General features: G+C 36.2%; 1 protein-coding gene across 1 annotated transcript in view; it reads right to left on the bottom strand.

Moving 5' to 3' along the window:
* Positions 1–18,618, bottom strand: part of MYBPC3 (myosin binding protein C3) — a 62,276-nt gene that overhangs the window by 36,377 nt on the left and 7,281 nt on the right. Inside the window, exons 3-16 of the mRNA XM_077180056.1 lie at positions 16,565–16,831; positions 14,481–14,576; positions 14,164–14,250; positions 13,875–14,023; positions 12,834–12,951; positions 11,456–11,504; positions 10,219–10,263; positions 7,882–7,938; positions 7,245–7,247; positions 3,153–3,176; positions 2,244–2,410; positions 1,329–1,461; positions 1,093–1,095; positions 566–690 (exon numbers count right to left, since the gene is read on the bottom strand). Coding sequence (XP_077036171.1) covers positions 566–690; positions 1,093–1,095; positions 1,329–1,461; positions 2,244–2,410; positions 3,153–3,176; positions 7,245–7,247; positions 7,882–7,938; positions 10,219–10,263; positions 11,456–11,504; positions 12,834–12,951; positions 13,875–14,023; positions 14,164–14,250; positions 14,481–14,576; positions 16,565–16,831 — 1,323 coding nt within the window. The remainder of the gene's footprint in view (positions 1–565; positions 691–1,092; positions 1,096–1,328; positions 1,462–2,243; positions 2,411–3,152; positions 3,177–7,244; positions 7,248–7,881; positions 7,939–10,218; positions 10,264–11,455; positions 11,505–12,833; positions 12,952–13,874; positions 14,024–14,163; positions 14,251–14,480; positions 14,577–16,564; positions 16,832–18,618) is intronic.

Below are 18,618 nucleotides of genomic sequence, written 5' to 3'. Positions count from 1 at the left end.
TTATTAAAACAGTATTCTGAAACAGTGGAGACCAGAGGTAGATTTCACCATTCCCTACTCCACAGGAAGAATCCGTGGACAAATAAATGGTGATGATCTCTGTCTTAGAACTTAAAATTTACTATGCCAGACTGTCTTATCTGAGTTTCCAAATGACATTTTTCATGAATTGGAATAAAAATATAGAATTAAACAGTTTTCATGTATATTGTAAATTTCTAAACAGGAGGCATTACTTTTCTGTACTATTTGATCCACTCGTAGAGCTTGGGGCAGATGTTTATTTTCAGCAGAATCAAATTTTTAAAGTAAGTTTCTAGCCCCATTGTTGAGAGGTAAATGAGAATTAATGATAACTATCACTGTTCTGCTTTCCTGGTTGCTGTTAGGCAAAATTTTCCTCAATTTAACTGTAAGAAAAATACCTACTTCAATAGATCTCAGAATTTGTTAATATGTTTAAGAATTTCCTTTCCTGTAAGATAAATCTGTGAGTAGAGAAGATGACAGTAATTCAATGATAAATGTATGGGGAGATCTCTTTCCTTTTGCTACCATTGCTCACCTTTTACAAATAATTCTGTGAAGCTCTTCTCATCCCCTACCACACATTCATATGCTGCATCGTCAGCCAGGGAGCAGTGGTTTATGGTCAGTATTCTCTTATTCCCAATAGCCTCAAAAATATATCTGAAAAGAGAATCTAAATGTAATTATCAGAGAAAATCCCTTCTAGACCCAGTCACTGTCTTCTCCTGCCTGGAAGAAAAAAGATTCCTCCTCTTTTTCTGATATCAGTGGCAAGATTTGTAAGGACTCAAGCCCAACAGGCCTGTCCTGGTGCAGTGAACAGCAGCAGTGTTTGAAAAACTAGCATAGGAAATTGTGGGGAATCTTCCTTCATGTGTGAGATGTGATCATATGAATGGTGTTGGACGCTGTCCTAAGATCTAGCATGACTACCATTAAAAATGGCTTCAGCACAAAATCACTGGAAATTTGTTTTACATACAAGTTACACTGAGGTATATCCCAGATCAGGAGAAAGGTCATTTGTACCCATCAAGAGCAGAATATAATCTCAGGACTTACTTGCTAAGTTGGTAGATGAGGGCATCCAGTCCCGCATGTAGATATATAAAGCAGAGGGAAGAAAAAAGAAAGAGTTATGACAACAGCACACTGCCCCTGAGCCATAGCACTACATGGATTCCTTCTCAGCTCCTATTTCTCCCTGTTTATTCCTTTCTTTCTAAGAAAAGCTAGATTTTTCACTTTGTCCAAGCTGTAGCTCATTCCATTTTGGATTTCTCATATTTCTAGTTTACCTGCCGCTCACTTGGATCTCCTGTCCATTTTTCAGCCATTTCACATCAGCATCTGGGTTGGCAACTTCAACCATTAATTTAATCTTCTGCCCCTTGTCTACTTGGTAAGCTGGATCCAGTTTCTTGAGGAATGCTATGATAAAGAATGATAAAAAAAAAAACCTTATCATTTTTGTACTTGTGTTTTTTTCATTCTGGGTCATGAAACAAATCTTTATTCCCTTTCATGTTGTTTACCATCATGTTAAACGTTCCCCAATTTCTGCATCCCTGTTTGAATTTTTACCCTTTCTGTCTGTTCTTCATCCTGTACTGTTTTTCCTTAATGTAGGATGACAAGCATGTGTTACAAACCAAAATAAGCAAAGTAGAATATTCTAAATAAGATGTGAATATGTACTTCAACACATCCTAAACAGAGTTGCATCTGCTCATATGGGAAAATTATACTTGGTCTTCTCAGTACTGAAGAATGAAGGCTGTTTGCCTTCTCTGTTTCTGACTTTTTAAGAAGTCAGTTACAATTAGGTAATTAATACTTGACAGGACTAGGAAAGGCTCAAGAATTTCAAAGGTATCATACCAATGAAAATAAAATTGTTCAAATATATCACTGTTGCCTGACATACTGACTAACTGGGGTGGAGGGCAAGTAGGGGATATTGTTTTATGTTCAGGGAAATATAAGGGGCCAATCTTGTGGAACTGGTGAAGTGACTGCGTTCAGTATGTCCAGAGTTTCAGAGCAAGGTATCTCAGGGTGTTGGACATAGCTGCAATCTTTGGTAACCAGTATTTCATATGCAAAGGCTGGGTAATAACTGAAACAGGAAATTACTATTTCTCATGCTCTTGTATCTCACTGCTGTAAAGAAGATATGAACATCATATTTGGAAGAAAAGCATCTCACCAACCTGTGCTTTTTTTCTCTTCCTTCTTTATGCGTTTGAGGCGTTTCAGCATCCCACGCAAATCTGTGATACCATACTGGAAAGCAATTTTCTCATATTCTGTAGGAGGAGCTTTCCTCAGGATATCCCAGACATCAACATCAGATTGTGATTCAGATTTTCCTTCACCTCTGCAGAAAGGGATTAGAGTTTGAGTGCTACTATTAAGAGTATTTAAAGAAAGCTGTAGGGTTGGCAGCTACATATTGTCTTGATGAAGCCATTTCTTAAAAAAATAATTAACATTCTAACTTTTTACTGTATTATTATGTAAAATAATGAAATAAAACTGGTGCCTCATTTTAATTTTATTTTTATATGTAGTGATTAAAAGTGAATTCTGTCCTGAAGGGTTTATTTCTAGCAACCAAAACGAATACATTTTAACTTCCTTTAATGATTGGTAATTGAAACATAAGGAAACTTATTTTCTTGTCATGGTCAATGAACAAAACATGGAACGTGGCAAAGCAAGGAACTGAATGATATGCTGGCAACATCTTAGAAAAAAGGCACTTGGTTTATGTTGATAAGAGCATATCCTTTTCTACTCAGGACAATTTTTATCTTCACTAAAAAGAATCACAGGTTATTAAGATGATTATCATCTGTTGTGAAGAAGATTGTTGTCTGTAGTAATGTATAAAACATAAGAGACTGATGAGTAGTGGCAAACAAGACAGTATTTACAATGAACTGCTTATTTTATATTTTAGTCAAAGAACTAGTGATTATGAAATAATTAATGTTTGGTTTAGTAAAACTAGGGGAAAATTTGGCTGGCTGGCTTTGGGAGAGGTGCTCTTTTTTTATCTGCCATCATATCTTTGTTTGAAAGATCGTAAATAGAAAAAGAGATTGGCATGACCTTACCGGTTTGAAGGGCGCAGGAAGCTGCTGTGCTCCAGAACGACGCCGAGAACCGTGTGGGAAAACACACAGCATCCCAGTGGGAAGAAAAGGGCATCATGTGTTAGTACAAAAGAGCCATGAACCTCATCTTCACCCTTAGCAGAGAATGCCTGTGCTTCAGTAGCAGGGAAATGGAGGAATTCATGCAAATGCTCTGAAATGGGCTTGAGGAAAATGTTGATCCATACTGAAATCAAACTTGCTCCCACACTTTGTACGTACAGGTCCACTGTGGGATTTATCTGCTAAGTGCAAGCACGTCTGTTTATTCCTACTTATGGCTGATCACCTTCCAGGGAAACAAATAACTCTACTTCCCCCAGCCATCATGGCATTTTTGCCTGTCATTGTTTTCATTTTGATAAATAGAGAAATTATAGAAGAAGTAACATTTTACTAAAAAATTTTTAGGAGAAAGAACTTCCTTTGGCTGCTATTTCTGATTATCACCAGCACCAAGCAGATCCTGGTGCAGCAGAACATACCCTTATAACAAAATCATGTTCAGTGGTAAACCCCAACAAGAAGACAAGTTATGCAACAGGTGATGCAGAGAAAAGTGGTGTGTTAGTGGAATGGTGTATTTCCATTTTTTTGCAGGAAAATAACAGTCCAATTAGTCTGTGAGAAATATTGCTACTTAACAGTACTGCTGTGGTCAGTTCAGAGAGCAGATATAACCAAATATTTCTGGTGCTGTTTTTATTGCCAAAAAAGTGCCTGCTTGCAATAGGAACACTGTGTTTATTAAAGTGCTGCAGTCCAAGCTTGGAATTTCCAGCACCTTGTAACTCTTGAACAGAAAGGAAGCAAGAGAAGGGGATTTCAGCTCAGTGAGACTGAGCTGAAATATGGTAGGCAGTATCTCATATCTTCAAAGTGGTTTAGCACTTGCTAAGCCCGAAGCCCTCACCAGCACTCACTGAATTGATAGGAGGAGCTGAAGTTTGGAGTGCCTGTGATAAGAGCAGCACACTGGATATTTGCTTTGCTATAACACTGTATCAACATCACCAACAAATTTTACCAAATTTTACTCTTCTATATACCAAGCGTTTTGTTTGAAGTTGCTACAAAGAGTTTTTAGTTTTGCTTAGCAGGAGACAGAAAAACTGAACTGATTTTCCACATAGATCAAGATTTTTTACATAAGCAGTTCTTGGGCTTGTTGCTGTGATCATGCAGAGGAGTGGCTTTCAAATACTTGTAAATACATGTAAATTAAAATAGATATATAAGTACTAAATACTAAGTACTATATAAAACTAAGGGCATATAATATTTCTAATATGTATTTAATTTTTGTACCAGTACAATTAAACTTCTGTGGAGAAACTGTATCTTAAAAAATATAAAATCATAGGAAATAAGAAAGACTTAAGAGATCAAATATTTTAATCTTCCTAAAGACATTATATAAACATTGGTAGTTTCTCTAGCTACCTACTTATAGGCTTGTCTGTAAATACAGTCTATATCTGAAAATTTGCGGGTAGGACTATTAATGGAGCTTTCAAAAATGTTTTGTGTGAGTTATTTTTAAGTACATAATGAGAAAAATCTTCCAATTTCAAAAGAGTTCCAAAGGAGTCTAATATTTCACTATTGAGAAGACTTCCCTAGTTTTTGCTTTAGCTTTTCCATTACTGAGTGTCATCCCATTGTTTTATCTTGCAATACTGTTCTGGTGTATGCAATATAAGAAAGTGAACATAAGAAATAATATAGTCTCTCCCTAGGAAATACTTTTTTTTTTTTAATTAAAAGAAAAGGCTTTTGTGTTTCATGCAAAATGGGACTAAAGGCTAGAGGTTGCAATTCCTGTTTAAATGAGTTCTGAAAATGAGAAGAAAAAATGTGTTTGCCTTTGAGCAAAGTTTTCCCCATCCCAGCACTTCTTTTCACCATTTTGCATTTGTTAAAATATTCTCTTTGATCCCAGAGGAGTTTGCCCAGAGAAGCTGTACTCCTCCACTACCAACAGGAACTAAGCAGTGTATGAAAAGTAAGAGAGCACTTGGACTCATGAGGTTTCTCCCCCTCCTCTGCTCTCCTCCCTGATGCTGGGGATCCTTATTCACAGAGATCACCTCATAGGTTAGCTATGCACTTGGGGGCATCAAGATGCAGCTCAGTGAACCTGCTGTAAATGGAATATGCAGCTGATATGTTTTAAACATATGTGGAGGGGTTAAAAATAGTTTTGTACATCCCAGAAATGGTTCCTTCCTATCCAGTTACTGTCAACTGATTGGACCCTGTCAGCTGTCACCTCCTTCAAGGTCTCTGCTCACTATCCCATTTAATAGTCCTGTGACAGCTGTTCCCTTCCTCTTCCCAATGACCTTTCCTTGGCCCATGACATCTGTACGTCAACACCAGTTAATTAAATTACAGTGATAGGAGATACAGTGTTAAATGAAGCTCTTCGTTATAGTCAAGCTATTTATTATAGAATGATCATTACCTGTGGATTGAGGGACACTTGTAAAATGGTGTAAGAAAGCAGAAATGGTAAAAGAATAATTCTCGATTCTGTTTGAATCTGCAAAGCTCTTGAGAGTTCCCCAGCATGAGATCCCTTTTCCTGTTCTATTTCAATGAGGAATTATTTCATTCCATTATGAGATTTTATGCCTATCTGTTCTCATTAATAAAATGGTCTTCTGCCTGAGGTGTGCAAAGACTGAAGAGTCCACAAATTACTTCTGAAGTGGCTGTGAAAAACAACTAGGAGCAGTGAATTTATGTTCTTAAATTCATTAGGCAGAGATTTTTAAGTCAAGAAATGGCAGAAACACTGTTAAAACGTAGAGAAATGTATAAGCTTATTTTAATAAATTACATTTCTAGCCTCAAAAATAATGAATAGTTAAATCAATAAATCTAACATTTCTGTAAATACTGAAGATTTTTACTGCTGTTTTGAGTATGACTATTGCTCAAAACTAATTATGAGAGCAAAAGAGAAAGGCATGAGGAGAGGGGCTCTTACTACCCAGCACCTCATTCCAGCTGGAGATCCTGTATGAAATTATGCAAATATTTTCATGCTGGTTTTCATTTATTTAAAATTTTATAAAGAAGACATGCAATTGCTTTATGCCTTACATCTTCTATGGAAACCAGAGTGTGTTTACAACAATTTGTGTTCATGCTGGAACAAGAAACTTAGTTATCAATGTCAGCTATAGAAAGTTTGATAGGTGTCTTTTCTGTCTGATCTGTCTGTCCCCCTGAAGTGTTCTGCTTTAGGTGTTACTGCAAAGCCAGGATTCACCTATAGACAGGTGCCCTGCATGGAGTGTAACACAGGGGTTTGTGCAGCATGTGGCCTTGTTTGCACCACTGAAGTTTGGTTGAGTTAACCTGAGCCTACTGTGGCTTTATTGCCTTCTGTAGGAAGTTACTTCATATGTCAGCACAATCCTGTACTCTTTGTGAGGATAAAATACTTTTTATAAATAGTGATACCACTGCCTAAGCAGAGACTGAACACAGATTCACAACAACACTCATCCAAGTAGCTGATTGTGAAAACTTAAAGTAAGAAAGGTTAGACTTGCAAAACATGAATCTAAGTGATAGTTTTTGTAGTAGTTTCAGGTGCTGGAAAGACAGAGTGAGTGGTCAGTGAACAGAAAGAAGCAAGCAAAACTTAATCACCTATTTGATAGGCAACAATATTATGTAAATTATTTTTCTGATTCTAAATACTGTGAAAACAGGAATACAAAGCAGCAGGTTATTGAGAAAATCTGGAAATTCAAGGGAATTTTAGAACTGGTTGCATGAAAGAAAGTGATGGTAAAAGCCAAATGACATTCAGAGAAATACATTGATTGTATGAAATTGTCTTAATTTTAACCTGAAAACTCTTTAAAAGAATTTCTGTCTCAGAAATTAGCAGTCAATAGTTTTCTTTCATGATATGAAATTTTTGTCAAGTTCTACACGTAAAGAAGACAAAGATGCATGCATTATTTCAAACCAAAGGGTTCTTATATTCAGTCTGACCCATGCATTTATAATACAATTAAATAGAAATCTTACTCTCTGTTGGCAACAGTGGAATCCAAAACATTCAGATTAAGAGTTTGGTAAAAAGAGAAGAGCATAAGTAAACAGGTTATGAAAACAGAGACATCAAGGAAAGATGGGAATTAGAGAAAAAATTACAGCAAAAAAAATAGTGAAAGTAAAAGTAACAGAAAGAAATACAAATTACAACTGGAAGAGTAAAACATATTTGTCATATTTATGCAACAAAGAATATCTATATAATAGATAATAATAGTTGAACAGTGTAATAGTTACATTAACTATCTAATAAAAAATATTGGTTCTTAATAATGCAGCATTATAAATAGGTATTTTTAATCCCTCCATGAAAAGAGCTGCTGGAAACATGTAATTACCTGAGTCCAGGCCTTTTCTATCTTGGGAAAGATTTTTTTTCCTCTTTTTTTTTTTTTTTTTTTCTCCTGTATAAACCTAGGAGAAATGCAGCAAATGCTGTGTATTTCAGGAAGTAGCCATAATTACCTGTCATGCTTTTTCCATTTAGAGCTGCTTTAGGAAAATGACAAGGATTCTGAGTTTGTGAAACTTTCACTTATTCCAGTTCTGGTGTTTCAGAGTTGTTCAACAGAAGCCTTATTTCTCTAAGTCTATGGATTTTTTTACTCACCTTTTTTTCAGTAGGGAGCTGAAATTAAACTCTGCCCCATCATCATGTCCTTCAGTACTGTACAGTAATAAAAAGCCATAATTAGTTTCAGAAGGAAATGAGAATAGCTTGTGATACTATAACATAATATAGATGACATATTTTTGTAGAGGAGTAGTAGATGGGTTTATAATTAATTAGAATGTGCATTGACGTGGAAAGTGACTTAAGTAGGCTCTGTGTTCATATTAATTTGCATTTAGGTTTAAAAAGAAATGTAATGAAATTGTATTTTTTCAGCGCCGATTGTGCATGAAGTTGTACAGGGTATTAGTTTGATCATCATATTGATTTGGAATGTATTCATTATCACAGAGGTGTTGCAGAAGCTTCCCTCCTTCCACTGTCTTTCAGGATTGTGGATATTGTTTACAGTTGGGGCACTATTTAATCAAGCTTTGTGTGGAATGCCTCACATTCTAAAATCACTGGTTTTATCCGTAGCATTATCCCAGCTGGAATTTTTTCTTGAGGCTGTTTGGGTTACCAGAATTCATTACACTGAAAAAAAAGTGTCACATCATCTGTGCCTGGGAGAGCTGAAGGAGGAATTCTGTGATCTGTCTTTCAGTTCAATATACCTTTGCTCAACAAGCATCATGACAAGCAATGTTGTGGGGAGTTGGTCTGGGAAAACAAGGAGCACCAGGCAGGAGTTTTTTGATGTGTAGTTCTGCCCATTGCACATGGTGAGCTCAGATGGAATGCACAATGTTATTTTTGGTGTTCTGAATCCAGTGGGTTTTAGCTGTGCTTCTGAACATTTGTAATACTGACCTACTCTGGAAACAGCATAAAGTCACTACAATCACTTCTTTAGATTTAATTCCTAAAAAAAGGTCTTCTTTGCATTCAGACAGGATTTAGAAAGCCCAAATGTATTTTCTTCATCTCAGCCAGTCTACTATCATCAATGACCGGCGGCTCTTTAACATCTCTATTGTCTTGAGTGAAAGAATCTGGTGACTCCACCTCACAGCATTAATATTCTTCCAGAAGCAACACCTTGCATTTAATTATTGTTTCATAAGCAGAACTTTTTCATTCCAGTTGTACTGGTGGTAGTTGTAGACCATAATGCTGCCTCTGTCCACACACAGTCCTAGTTGCTTCAGAAAAAAACAGTCCATCTACAGAATGTAAATGGAAGTGTTGGGAAAACTCAGTATTTCAGGAACAAGAATTTTTAGAAATAAGAAAACAGCCTCAACAGAAAAATGATGGGCATTTTAACAGTACTATTAAAAAATGAAACAGATACAAGTACAAAGTTCTTGTGCTGCTGGACAATATAAGGTTAAAGAACAATTGAGAGTTGCTGTAATTTGAAATATGCTGTGAGAAGAGATCTTTTCTTTAAGAAAATACTGGCTTTACATCTTGGATTACTTTCAGAATAGTACAGTACTGGAAAGGATAATTTCCTGGGTATAAAGCTCAAACAGAGAAGTGTGGTTTTGGCCCTACTTTCACAAGAATTTTTGTGTTTGCAGGCATAAAATGTACATAAAAATAACTGTGGTAATCCCAAATTTGGAAAGGATTTCCTGTGATCAAATATTCAGTAAAACAGGTCTACAGCTAGCAGAATAACTATTCACCTTATTGTTTCACAAGTGGTAGTTAAAGTTTCAGGAAAGACCAGCAATCAAGGTTTAGCTTTTTTGAAGAATAAGACCCTAATAATTGCTTTAACATGCATATAGTTAAATCTAATCTCAGAACTCCAGTTCTTGCTATAGTAGAAAACATTAGGAGCAAAAGGCATGGAGTGAAAAATTTAATGATGATATGATAAGGAGTGTGCCAGGAAACAACAGATTTTCAGTTGTGTTGATACATTTCTGTGAGCAACAGCAATTTTAGTCAAAATGTGCTCAGTAGAGAGGAAAACATGTAAAACAGAGAGGGCAGACATGCATATAATTTAAAGTTGCTTTTTTTCTTCTGATAAGGGTGAGAAGATGTCACTTGCCAAACACATGCATGTTTTCTCTAGATGAATCTGCCTCTCACTGAACTACCAAGCTACTCTTTTCTTTATTTATCTGTTTTTATCTATCCTTTGATATTCTTATGTTTTATCTTTTTAATTTTTCTTTTTTTTTGTCTTACATTACTTCATATGTATTAATCTCATATAAATACTACACATTATAAACAGTGATTTATTTGAAATTTAAGCTGCATCATAATTCTTTGGGCCTGTTTTTTTTGTTTTTTTTTTTTTTTTTCTAAGCAGAGAGAGACAGTTCATTGTAAGACTCAACTTTGTCTGCTGACACAGTCAGGGACTACCTGAGAAAGGCTGAAGTCATCCGTCTCCCCCCTCCTGCTAGGCTCCTGAGCGAGGGTATCAAAGACAAAGCTTCAGATTCAAACAGTTCAGTTCAAAATCTGGCTTCATTCTTACAGGAGAAACTGACAATCTGAACAGCCTGAAGCTGCTCACACTGCACTCCCTTCAAACTGATTTGTAATTCTTTTAATTGTGCTAAAAAGAGGAGAAATTCTCACTGCAGTGAAATAACACAAAGCACTTAGGCACTGAGTGGCCCCCATTTTACAGTGAGGCTGGTGAGCTACCTACAGATGGACTCTACAACTGTAGACAAATTCTACTAGCCTTGTTTAATTCTTTGTGATAAATCTTAGAAAAATTCTCATATAAAAATAGGACTTATAGAGAAATACTCAAAGAGCTGCCACAGATGATTTGTGTCCTTTAGAGAAATAGATGTCAAAATATTCTTGGTCTAGTAACTTTTCAAAAATACATATAAAAACTAAAATAGAAACTTATTTATTATTGCATGAAGGAAAAAGGGAGCACATATTAATGTCTAACACTAGAAAAAATCCAACCAATTTTGTGAATCTTCCTAATAGAAGGGAATATTATTCCATTAGGAGAGACATCAGAAAGTATTAAAGATGGGGGGAGATTGGCCTTTTCAACACCAGTCTTTAATATCTAAGACAACATATACCTGAGTTTTCACCACTCAGAGTGTCATTGTCTTCATTCAACTAATATAGGTATAGAACATGAAAACAGATACAATCAAAATGCTTGCAGGAATGTTATCAGTCATATGCTGCTTACAGAGCTCACACCAAACTCCACTCTCCTTGTTTGGCAAATGCAAATGTTTGTACTAAGATACATGTAAGCCAGACAAAATCAAGACCAACATCACACAATATCTTTTACATCTCTATTGGTCTATATCTGGAATGCTCTTTACAGGCCTGGAAAAAAGGTGCTGAAGTTCTTGTTACAATTATACACATTATGGATTGCCTAATTGAAGGCAAGCATGATTATTACACTAGTACAAAGTCCAAACTCTCTTAAGTGATTTCCAGGAGTTGTATAGTATTTTAATAGAAGAAATATATTCTTAGTAGGCATCTCTCTCTTTGTGTTTGTTTGTCCAACAGCTTTGCTTTTAGCTAGATTTATCTGGGAAAGCGATGAATTCCACAAGCATGCGTAGCCTGATCTAGACAGGTTTCTGCTGTGCATACTCACGTGCGGCGGAAGGCAGCTCGGATGTCCAAGTCTCCACTTACAGGTGCTTCTGATGTGACAAAAAGTAATGAAGAAAAATGGGAAAGCAAGCCAACAAAATGTAAAAATAAGCTGCTATTTTTAAAGTTTTCCTTTGCTGACATTTTAAGAAAGAAATTCTTATATTGTAAATTGTGATTAATTGCATATTGAAAGATTAACACATCATCTTTAAGCATGTAACCTTCACTAATTAGCTTTCAACATCCAGTGGTTTTTTGATAACTTATTTCTGTCTCATGTTTCATAATAACCTGGAGCCTGATGGACTATCTTATCTCTTGCTTGTCAGTTCTCCTGCTGCAAAATTTTAATTTCAACAGTTTCTTCACAGAGTATTTAAACCCTAATGAGAATATGACTGGACATCAACTGAATACTATTATTAATAATAAATTATAATCTATCCTCTGACAGCAGAGATAATTCCTGGAACTATGTAGAGAGGTACAGAAACCTAATTGAGGATGTTGTACGGAGAGAATTTTATTACATTATTGGTATAAATTGGTATGCTGCTACTGCTGGGAGCAAAATGGTTCTCAGTTGCTGCTCCTAAGCCTTGAGTCCTATCTATTGAAACTACAAAAATTAACACTGCTGATCAAATAACTTAATAAACCTTGTCATTAGGTTCAGTGGTAGCTGGACTGAAGTTAATATTGCAGCCCCTTCAATAGAATTGCTGAAACCAGAAATGGTCCAAACATTCAGTTCTTTCAGTCAGTCCATGCTTATACTCTTTTACTTAAACTTTTCCACAGTCAAGGCCAAATTGATGTTGAAATGTACTTCCTTTTTAATTTTTATAAACTTTTCAGTATAGCACTTGTGAGGGTGGCACTATGCATTGAGTAAAATGAGTCATCTGCTCTTAAAGCAATTTTATCTCACAAGGTGCTTCTGGACGAGTTGAATTTATTTATATAGGAAGGAAAAAGGAATTGACAATAGTGTTACGTGTCTAAATCTATCTTTTTCAAATATCCATTTTTAGTACTGAACTTTTGCCAGAATAAGAATGAACTTATCTTCTATTCTAGTGAAATTGAACTTAATGAAAGAATTAATCTGAAATCAGAATAAAGCCAGAGAAAAGGTGGGCAGTTTTACATCTTTGTGTGTGCTTTCTTTAAGAGCATCACAGTTCTGGCCAGAGTGACAACCAAGTGGTTTTTCTAATGATCTCAATCCCATTCTCCTCTCTAGATCTTCCGGTCTATACTTCAGATTTGTGCTTGTCTAGTGATCATAATGTACCAGAAAGAATTGTTGGTGCACAGGGAAAAAAAATACAGGGGCAGGAAGAAAAAAAAGAGATGGAAGGAATTCACCTTACCATTGACTGTCAGGCTGAAATTAGAGCTATCAAACTTGTCCTTGGTAGACACCTCACATCTGTACCCTCCTGCAAAAGTCATGTTTGCTTCTATGATTTCCATTTCAAAGGTGTACACCTAGAAGAGACACCAATGATACAATAATTAAGTTAGAAAATGAAATGGTGAAACCTGAGAGAGGGAATACATGGAGAGAAATAGACAAAGGATGAGCTATGTCTTTGTGTTCCTTTTAGAACTAAGAACCTCGTGAGTGTCCAACTCATTACTGTAACAAAAAATTATCCATAATCCCCAATTCAGTAGAAACAGTTGAAGAGTGCTGTCAGTACAGGTATTCTTGAGGATAAAAAGGTGTATTAGCAAACTGTGCTGGGGCATACACTAATTCCACGTGCACTGGAAACAGGAATAATGCTTTCACTAAGCAGTTTTAGCCTCTTCCCAGAACGTTTGCAGAAGATGCCAAAAGTCAGGGAAAGGAGTGGCTCATGTGAGCCAGTCTGTCCAGTTCCCTCCAGGAGAGGGTGGTAGTGATTCATGTACCACAAGGAAGCAAAGTCGTGGTACAGACTCGTGTTCCTCCTCAGGTACCTTTGGACAAATTTCTGGTAAAAAATGGGTCTTACTCAGCTTCTTAAAGCAGTCTAGACAATGCAAGAAAGCAATGAATTCCAGCACTAATAGCAGAATGATTGACCTATTAAGACCAAGATAGACTATGCTTAAATAGATGTCTGATTGTTTTCTCTTAAATATACCAAGTTTCTTGAAGGAAGATGAAGGGAATCCTGCAGTAGAAAGTGCAAAACTACTCCCCCAGTCCTCCAGATGTTTTCTCATTTCACCACAGATAAGGTTTGCAAGAGTATGTAGTTTGTCTCTTGTCTGTGTGGTCAAAACACAGACTTCTGGATAAGAATAGCCTTGTGTGTTGCTTTGGCTACATTAACATCAAACCAGTCCTATTTTAGTTTCTATTTTCCTCAGATTAAAGATTAGTACCTAGAAGACTGAGAACTCTATTCTGCCAATTGTACCTTGGTATTTCGATCATAACTGTCATGTAGCTGGAGATGTTTCCCCACTTTGCTTCCCAGGTCCATCCACTTTCCTTTGAACCATTTCACTGATGGCTTCTTCAGCAGGCTCTCACCTGCTACTTTGGCAGTGAATGTGATGTTTCCACCTTGTTGGAGAAGTAGGTTAAAGTAAGGTTATGAATTATGTTTATCTGTTGTATCACTGCTGTCACCCTGTACTTAAGAGCTACTGATAGTCAAGCAACAGGTGCAGTTTACAAACTTCACTTGGCCAACGTGCACTCACCAACAGTAACTTCTCCATCCTGTGGTCGTGCCACAAAGAGCCCAATGGGGTCCAGAGGTTCTTCTGGGTGTGTCTCAGCAGATAAAACTGAAATAAATATCATAACTACTATTTAGATTTTTTTTTGGCATCAGACTATATATGAACTACTTAAATAATTTAAAAATTTCTCATTAGATTTCTTCTGCCTCTGAGATTCCTTATTCTTTATGATCTGCTTTCACCTACTGTCTCTATCTCACGTTAAGGAGTCCCTGTGGATGTTCTTCCCTTCTGTTAATAAACCAGACTTGATGTCAATGTTAATTCTCTATTACCTTCTGTGTTTTGGCTGCTTTCTGCTGGTGGAGCAGGTGACTCTGAGGCAGCTGGGGCTGGAGCAGCTTCTGCAGGAGTGACTGCCTCACTCTTTTCTGGAAATGAATGTAAGCCAAGATTAGAGAAATTCTATTTCCTCTTTCTTTTTGAAGAAATTTTGCAAAAGAACAGCCTTTAATATATTTTAGGAAATGCAGAGAAATTAGCTGTTGTTTCCTAGAGCTTAGAGGATGTGCTGGAAGCAGAAGGGGCTCACTGAAGCTGGATGATGAGGCTTTTTCTTTTGATGAGCTCAGAAAAAACTGATGCCTGGTTTTTAAAATTCTATAGTCTTGATGTGTAGAAACTTATCAGGTGATGAATAATGCTGTTATTTGTTGCAAACGTCAGTAAACTAAAGTAACTACCAAAGCTGTTGGACAAACAAACACAAAGATGTCAATTTCTAAACAGAAAAAGTAATGAAAAATGATGTAATTAATATATTTGTAAACAGTTTGCTTATTCAGGAGATTTTGTTTAATGATGCTGTTGGAATGTAATGTTACAAAGCCTATTGTTGTGGGCAGCTTGGAAAAAGCTCTAGACAGTGCTAGTAAGCAATATGGAGAAAGTATTTTAAAAATCCATCCATAATGTAATAATCCCTGGCTTATGGAAGTTTGTATCCTCTCAATTAAACCATGACCTCAGAGACAAATTTAGGCAAATGCATTTGGCACAATGGAGAAGACAGAATTGTCTGAAAATGGAGTAGGAGTGAGCAACTGGAGCAGATGGAGGGAGGTAGAATTTCTTGAAATAGATCAGTTGCAGGAAGATATTTTTTCTCTGTAGGTAGTGGAGCAGCTTCCAAATAATAATGGACAATCCAGTTACTCTGTGACATTACATACTCCATTATGCTCCATAGCATTATTTGCAAGTATTCTGCCTATAGCAGCCTCTGCATGGAACTAACCTGAAAGGCAATGAGGAAAATATGATGAGTGCAATATGGCCCAGTTTGCTTTCAGGATGAGATAGTCAGCAGGACCATATTTCTGCATGCTCTGACAGCTGTCAAGTTGTCCTAATCCATACCAGGATTTTCCCTTACACATAATCTGTCATGCCCTGTCTTTGCATATGGAACAGGACATCTTGAAGCATGTTAAATTTTCCTCCATTTATTTTCAGCTGACCAGAAGGTGTCACAAGGTCCCATCATGTTGCTAAAACAAGCAGTGATAGCAAAGAAAAGGAAGTGATATAAGCAATCTGAGTTTGAGGCTTTTCACCATGTTGAAAAACAAAAAGTCAAACACCAGAAGTGGTAAATGGATACAATTTTGGAGGGGAAAAAGGGATCTGGAAGGTCAAAATGTTTCAAAAAATGAGTGATTTCATCTATCCTAAGCATCTTCAGATACTTTTTCATGAGAAAATTCCAGGGAGTTTGACTCTTTAAATTCATTCCCAGGAAAAGCCTGGGAAAGTTTTTGAAACTTCCACATAACTGATCTTTTAATGTGTACAAAGGTAGTAATAATGGGAGGTACACAATAATACAAAGGTTACTCTTCATATTCCAGCTCCTCTTGAAATACGCCTTTTTGGTAGCAGGAGATTTTGAGACAATTTTGGGGAATGTATGAGCTTCTAGAAACATTACAGTATTACTTGTGTTTTGTCAATTGCTACAGTTTTGTATTTAAATTAAATAATTATAAGAAAATTCCAGTCCTAAGATCAGGCATCTCAGTTTAGTTCAGGGTGAGGGTTAGATTAGCTTTGCTTTGCTTTTCAGTAGTTAAGTGTAAAAGCTTGACAGAGTTCTGAAGATGTACATTGACATTTCCCTTATGATCTCTTCTCTGTGGACTTCTGACACCTGGAAAGAGTGTCTTAGCCACTGGAAATATATTCCTCAGCTTAATATGAATTTGCAGCTTCAAATAGTTGGGCAAAACAGATGTATTGCTGGTAGAGAAATTTTACAATGTTAAAATAGGATAATTTCCATGGGCTTTATCTGTGAAGGTTGCATGTGGGACTGGAAATACTGATTAAACCAGAGGAAATTGCATAGGAAATTATGTACCTGGTTCCTTGACCTTGAGTTCAAATTTGACCTTGGAACTTCCAGCTATTACAGCATATGTCACATCATCTTCTTTTCCTACATTATTGATTGTCAGTGAATGCTTGTTGCCTTCTGTCTTGATGACATATTTTTCACTTTCAGTAATTTCTGTGCCAGCTCGCTGCCATTTCACCTTGATGCCAGATTTTTCTGTCTCTGCTTCAAACACAGCTGTGTTTCCGGCTGTCACCTCTGTTGTCTTTGGCTTCTTGGTAAATGCAGAAACTAAAAAAAGAGAGAGGGCTCACTAAAATCTGTTTTGCCATTGTGGCATATCTGGTGTAGTCAGCTGTTGTGGCTGCAGCAGCTGTCTCCTTTCTCTCCCATCTGCCCATGCAAGTTATAAATTACAACACTTTCCCCAGAGAAGCTGTGGAATTGTCTTTGAGTTTATCAGGTTTTGTCTCTCACTGGGATGTCTTAGCTCCTCCACATTGTAATGAAATAAAGTGAAATGGAGAGCAAAATCACCTCACTTTCTGTCTTCCTCTTTCTTTTTCCCCATATTGAGCTCTGGTTTTTCATAAGTGAATGTTTTGGTTAACGACAAGATGGCATGGAATATATTCTTACATATTTAGCTGTCTACATTAATTTGCCATGCACTTTCATCTAGAATTATTAATTTTGTCCTAACAGCTGCTTAATACAGTTGTTACAGAGGATCAGGATCTGTTCTTCAACAACACTGCAGTTAGTGTGTCCTAATAGACCGCAAGGAATTAATGGTTCATCTTTAGTCCTTCTGTTTTGACTGATGAAGGCTTTAGTGGAAAGGAATTCACATTCCTATGATGACCCTTTCATTCCAGCTATAAGGATATAAATTGTTGTTTGTATTCAGAAGTTTACCTCAGAATTAAAAGTTGAAGTACTTGCCTACATGACACTCTACAACAATTACTTTCAAGGTGTAGATTAAAGCATTTCCTCAATGTGTCAAGAAACACTTGGGAAGCTTATAAGGAGAATTAATGACATTATTAATATATAGGGTGAACAAGTGTAAACCAAATGATGTTTTACTTCATATGCAATCAAAGTAGCACACCAGATAGAGAACTGTAAACAAGTAATGTATCAAATAATGTATCAAAAATGGATGATTTTGATCCATGGGTATCCCAATCTCTCTCAAGACTAGGTTTTAGTAAAGTAACTTGTTTTACTAATTTCTTTAACCTGATTTATTTATTTATTTATATTTCTTCATCTTTATTTTGAATCAAGTTTTTCATTTCATGTTCGTGTTTTTTCTCTTAATGAAATCTGTTATCATTTGCTAATTGCTATGAGCTATGTTGATGTGTAAAAATACCAGCAATTAACATTCTGATTCATACACTGCATGTTTTTTGTGCATCATTCTGTCATCTTTCTATTGACTCACCCCTGTATAACTACATTTTAAAAAATACTAGTCATTTCATCACATCTAATTTTATCAGTCACCTCTGTGGCAAATTGTCTATGGCTCTACTCCTCTGGCAGTCTCAGGAACTCTTCCATACAGCACAACAACGGTTATAATTAGCTTTGAACTTTTAGTTCTGCTTTATAAAAATGAAAGAAACACGGCATGAAAATGTTTTAAAAGAAAAAGCTTATATTCATGTTCAAACAGGTGCTTAAGTTCATGTAAGTGGTATATTATTAAAAATACCATCTATTATTTTTATAAAATCTCTGCTCCTGTAGCATGTCTTCAGACTGCATAATTTACTTGACCTTAGTGGAGTTACATCTGCAAAGATTTCATCTGATGGCCTTTGGTCTTTAGCCATAACACAATTCATGCTTCTTGCATTGTTTTGCAAAGGATTTGAACCTTCTTAAGCATGAGGTAAAATATGAACTACAAACACTTTTAGAATTTAGTAAAGATTGAATTTTGCTTTTCTTCATTATATAAAAACCAAAATTACATATTTTCAATTTCTTTTTCTTCCCCCCCCCTCCCCTTTTATATTTCTGATGAAAACATAATTTTAGTTTTCAGTGAGCCTAGGAAA

The sequence above is a fragment of the Agelaius phoeniceus genome, chromosome 6 (assembly GCF_051311805.1).
Source record: "Agelaius phoeniceus isolate bAgePho1 chromosome 6, bAgePho1.hap1, whole genome shotgun sequence".
Taxonomy (NCBI): Eukaryota; Metazoa; Chordata; class Aves; order Passeriformes; family Icteridae; genus Agelaius; species Agelaius phoeniceus.
Note: the sequence above shows the minus strand (reverse complement) of the source record. Positions and strands in the feature narration are given on the sequence as shown.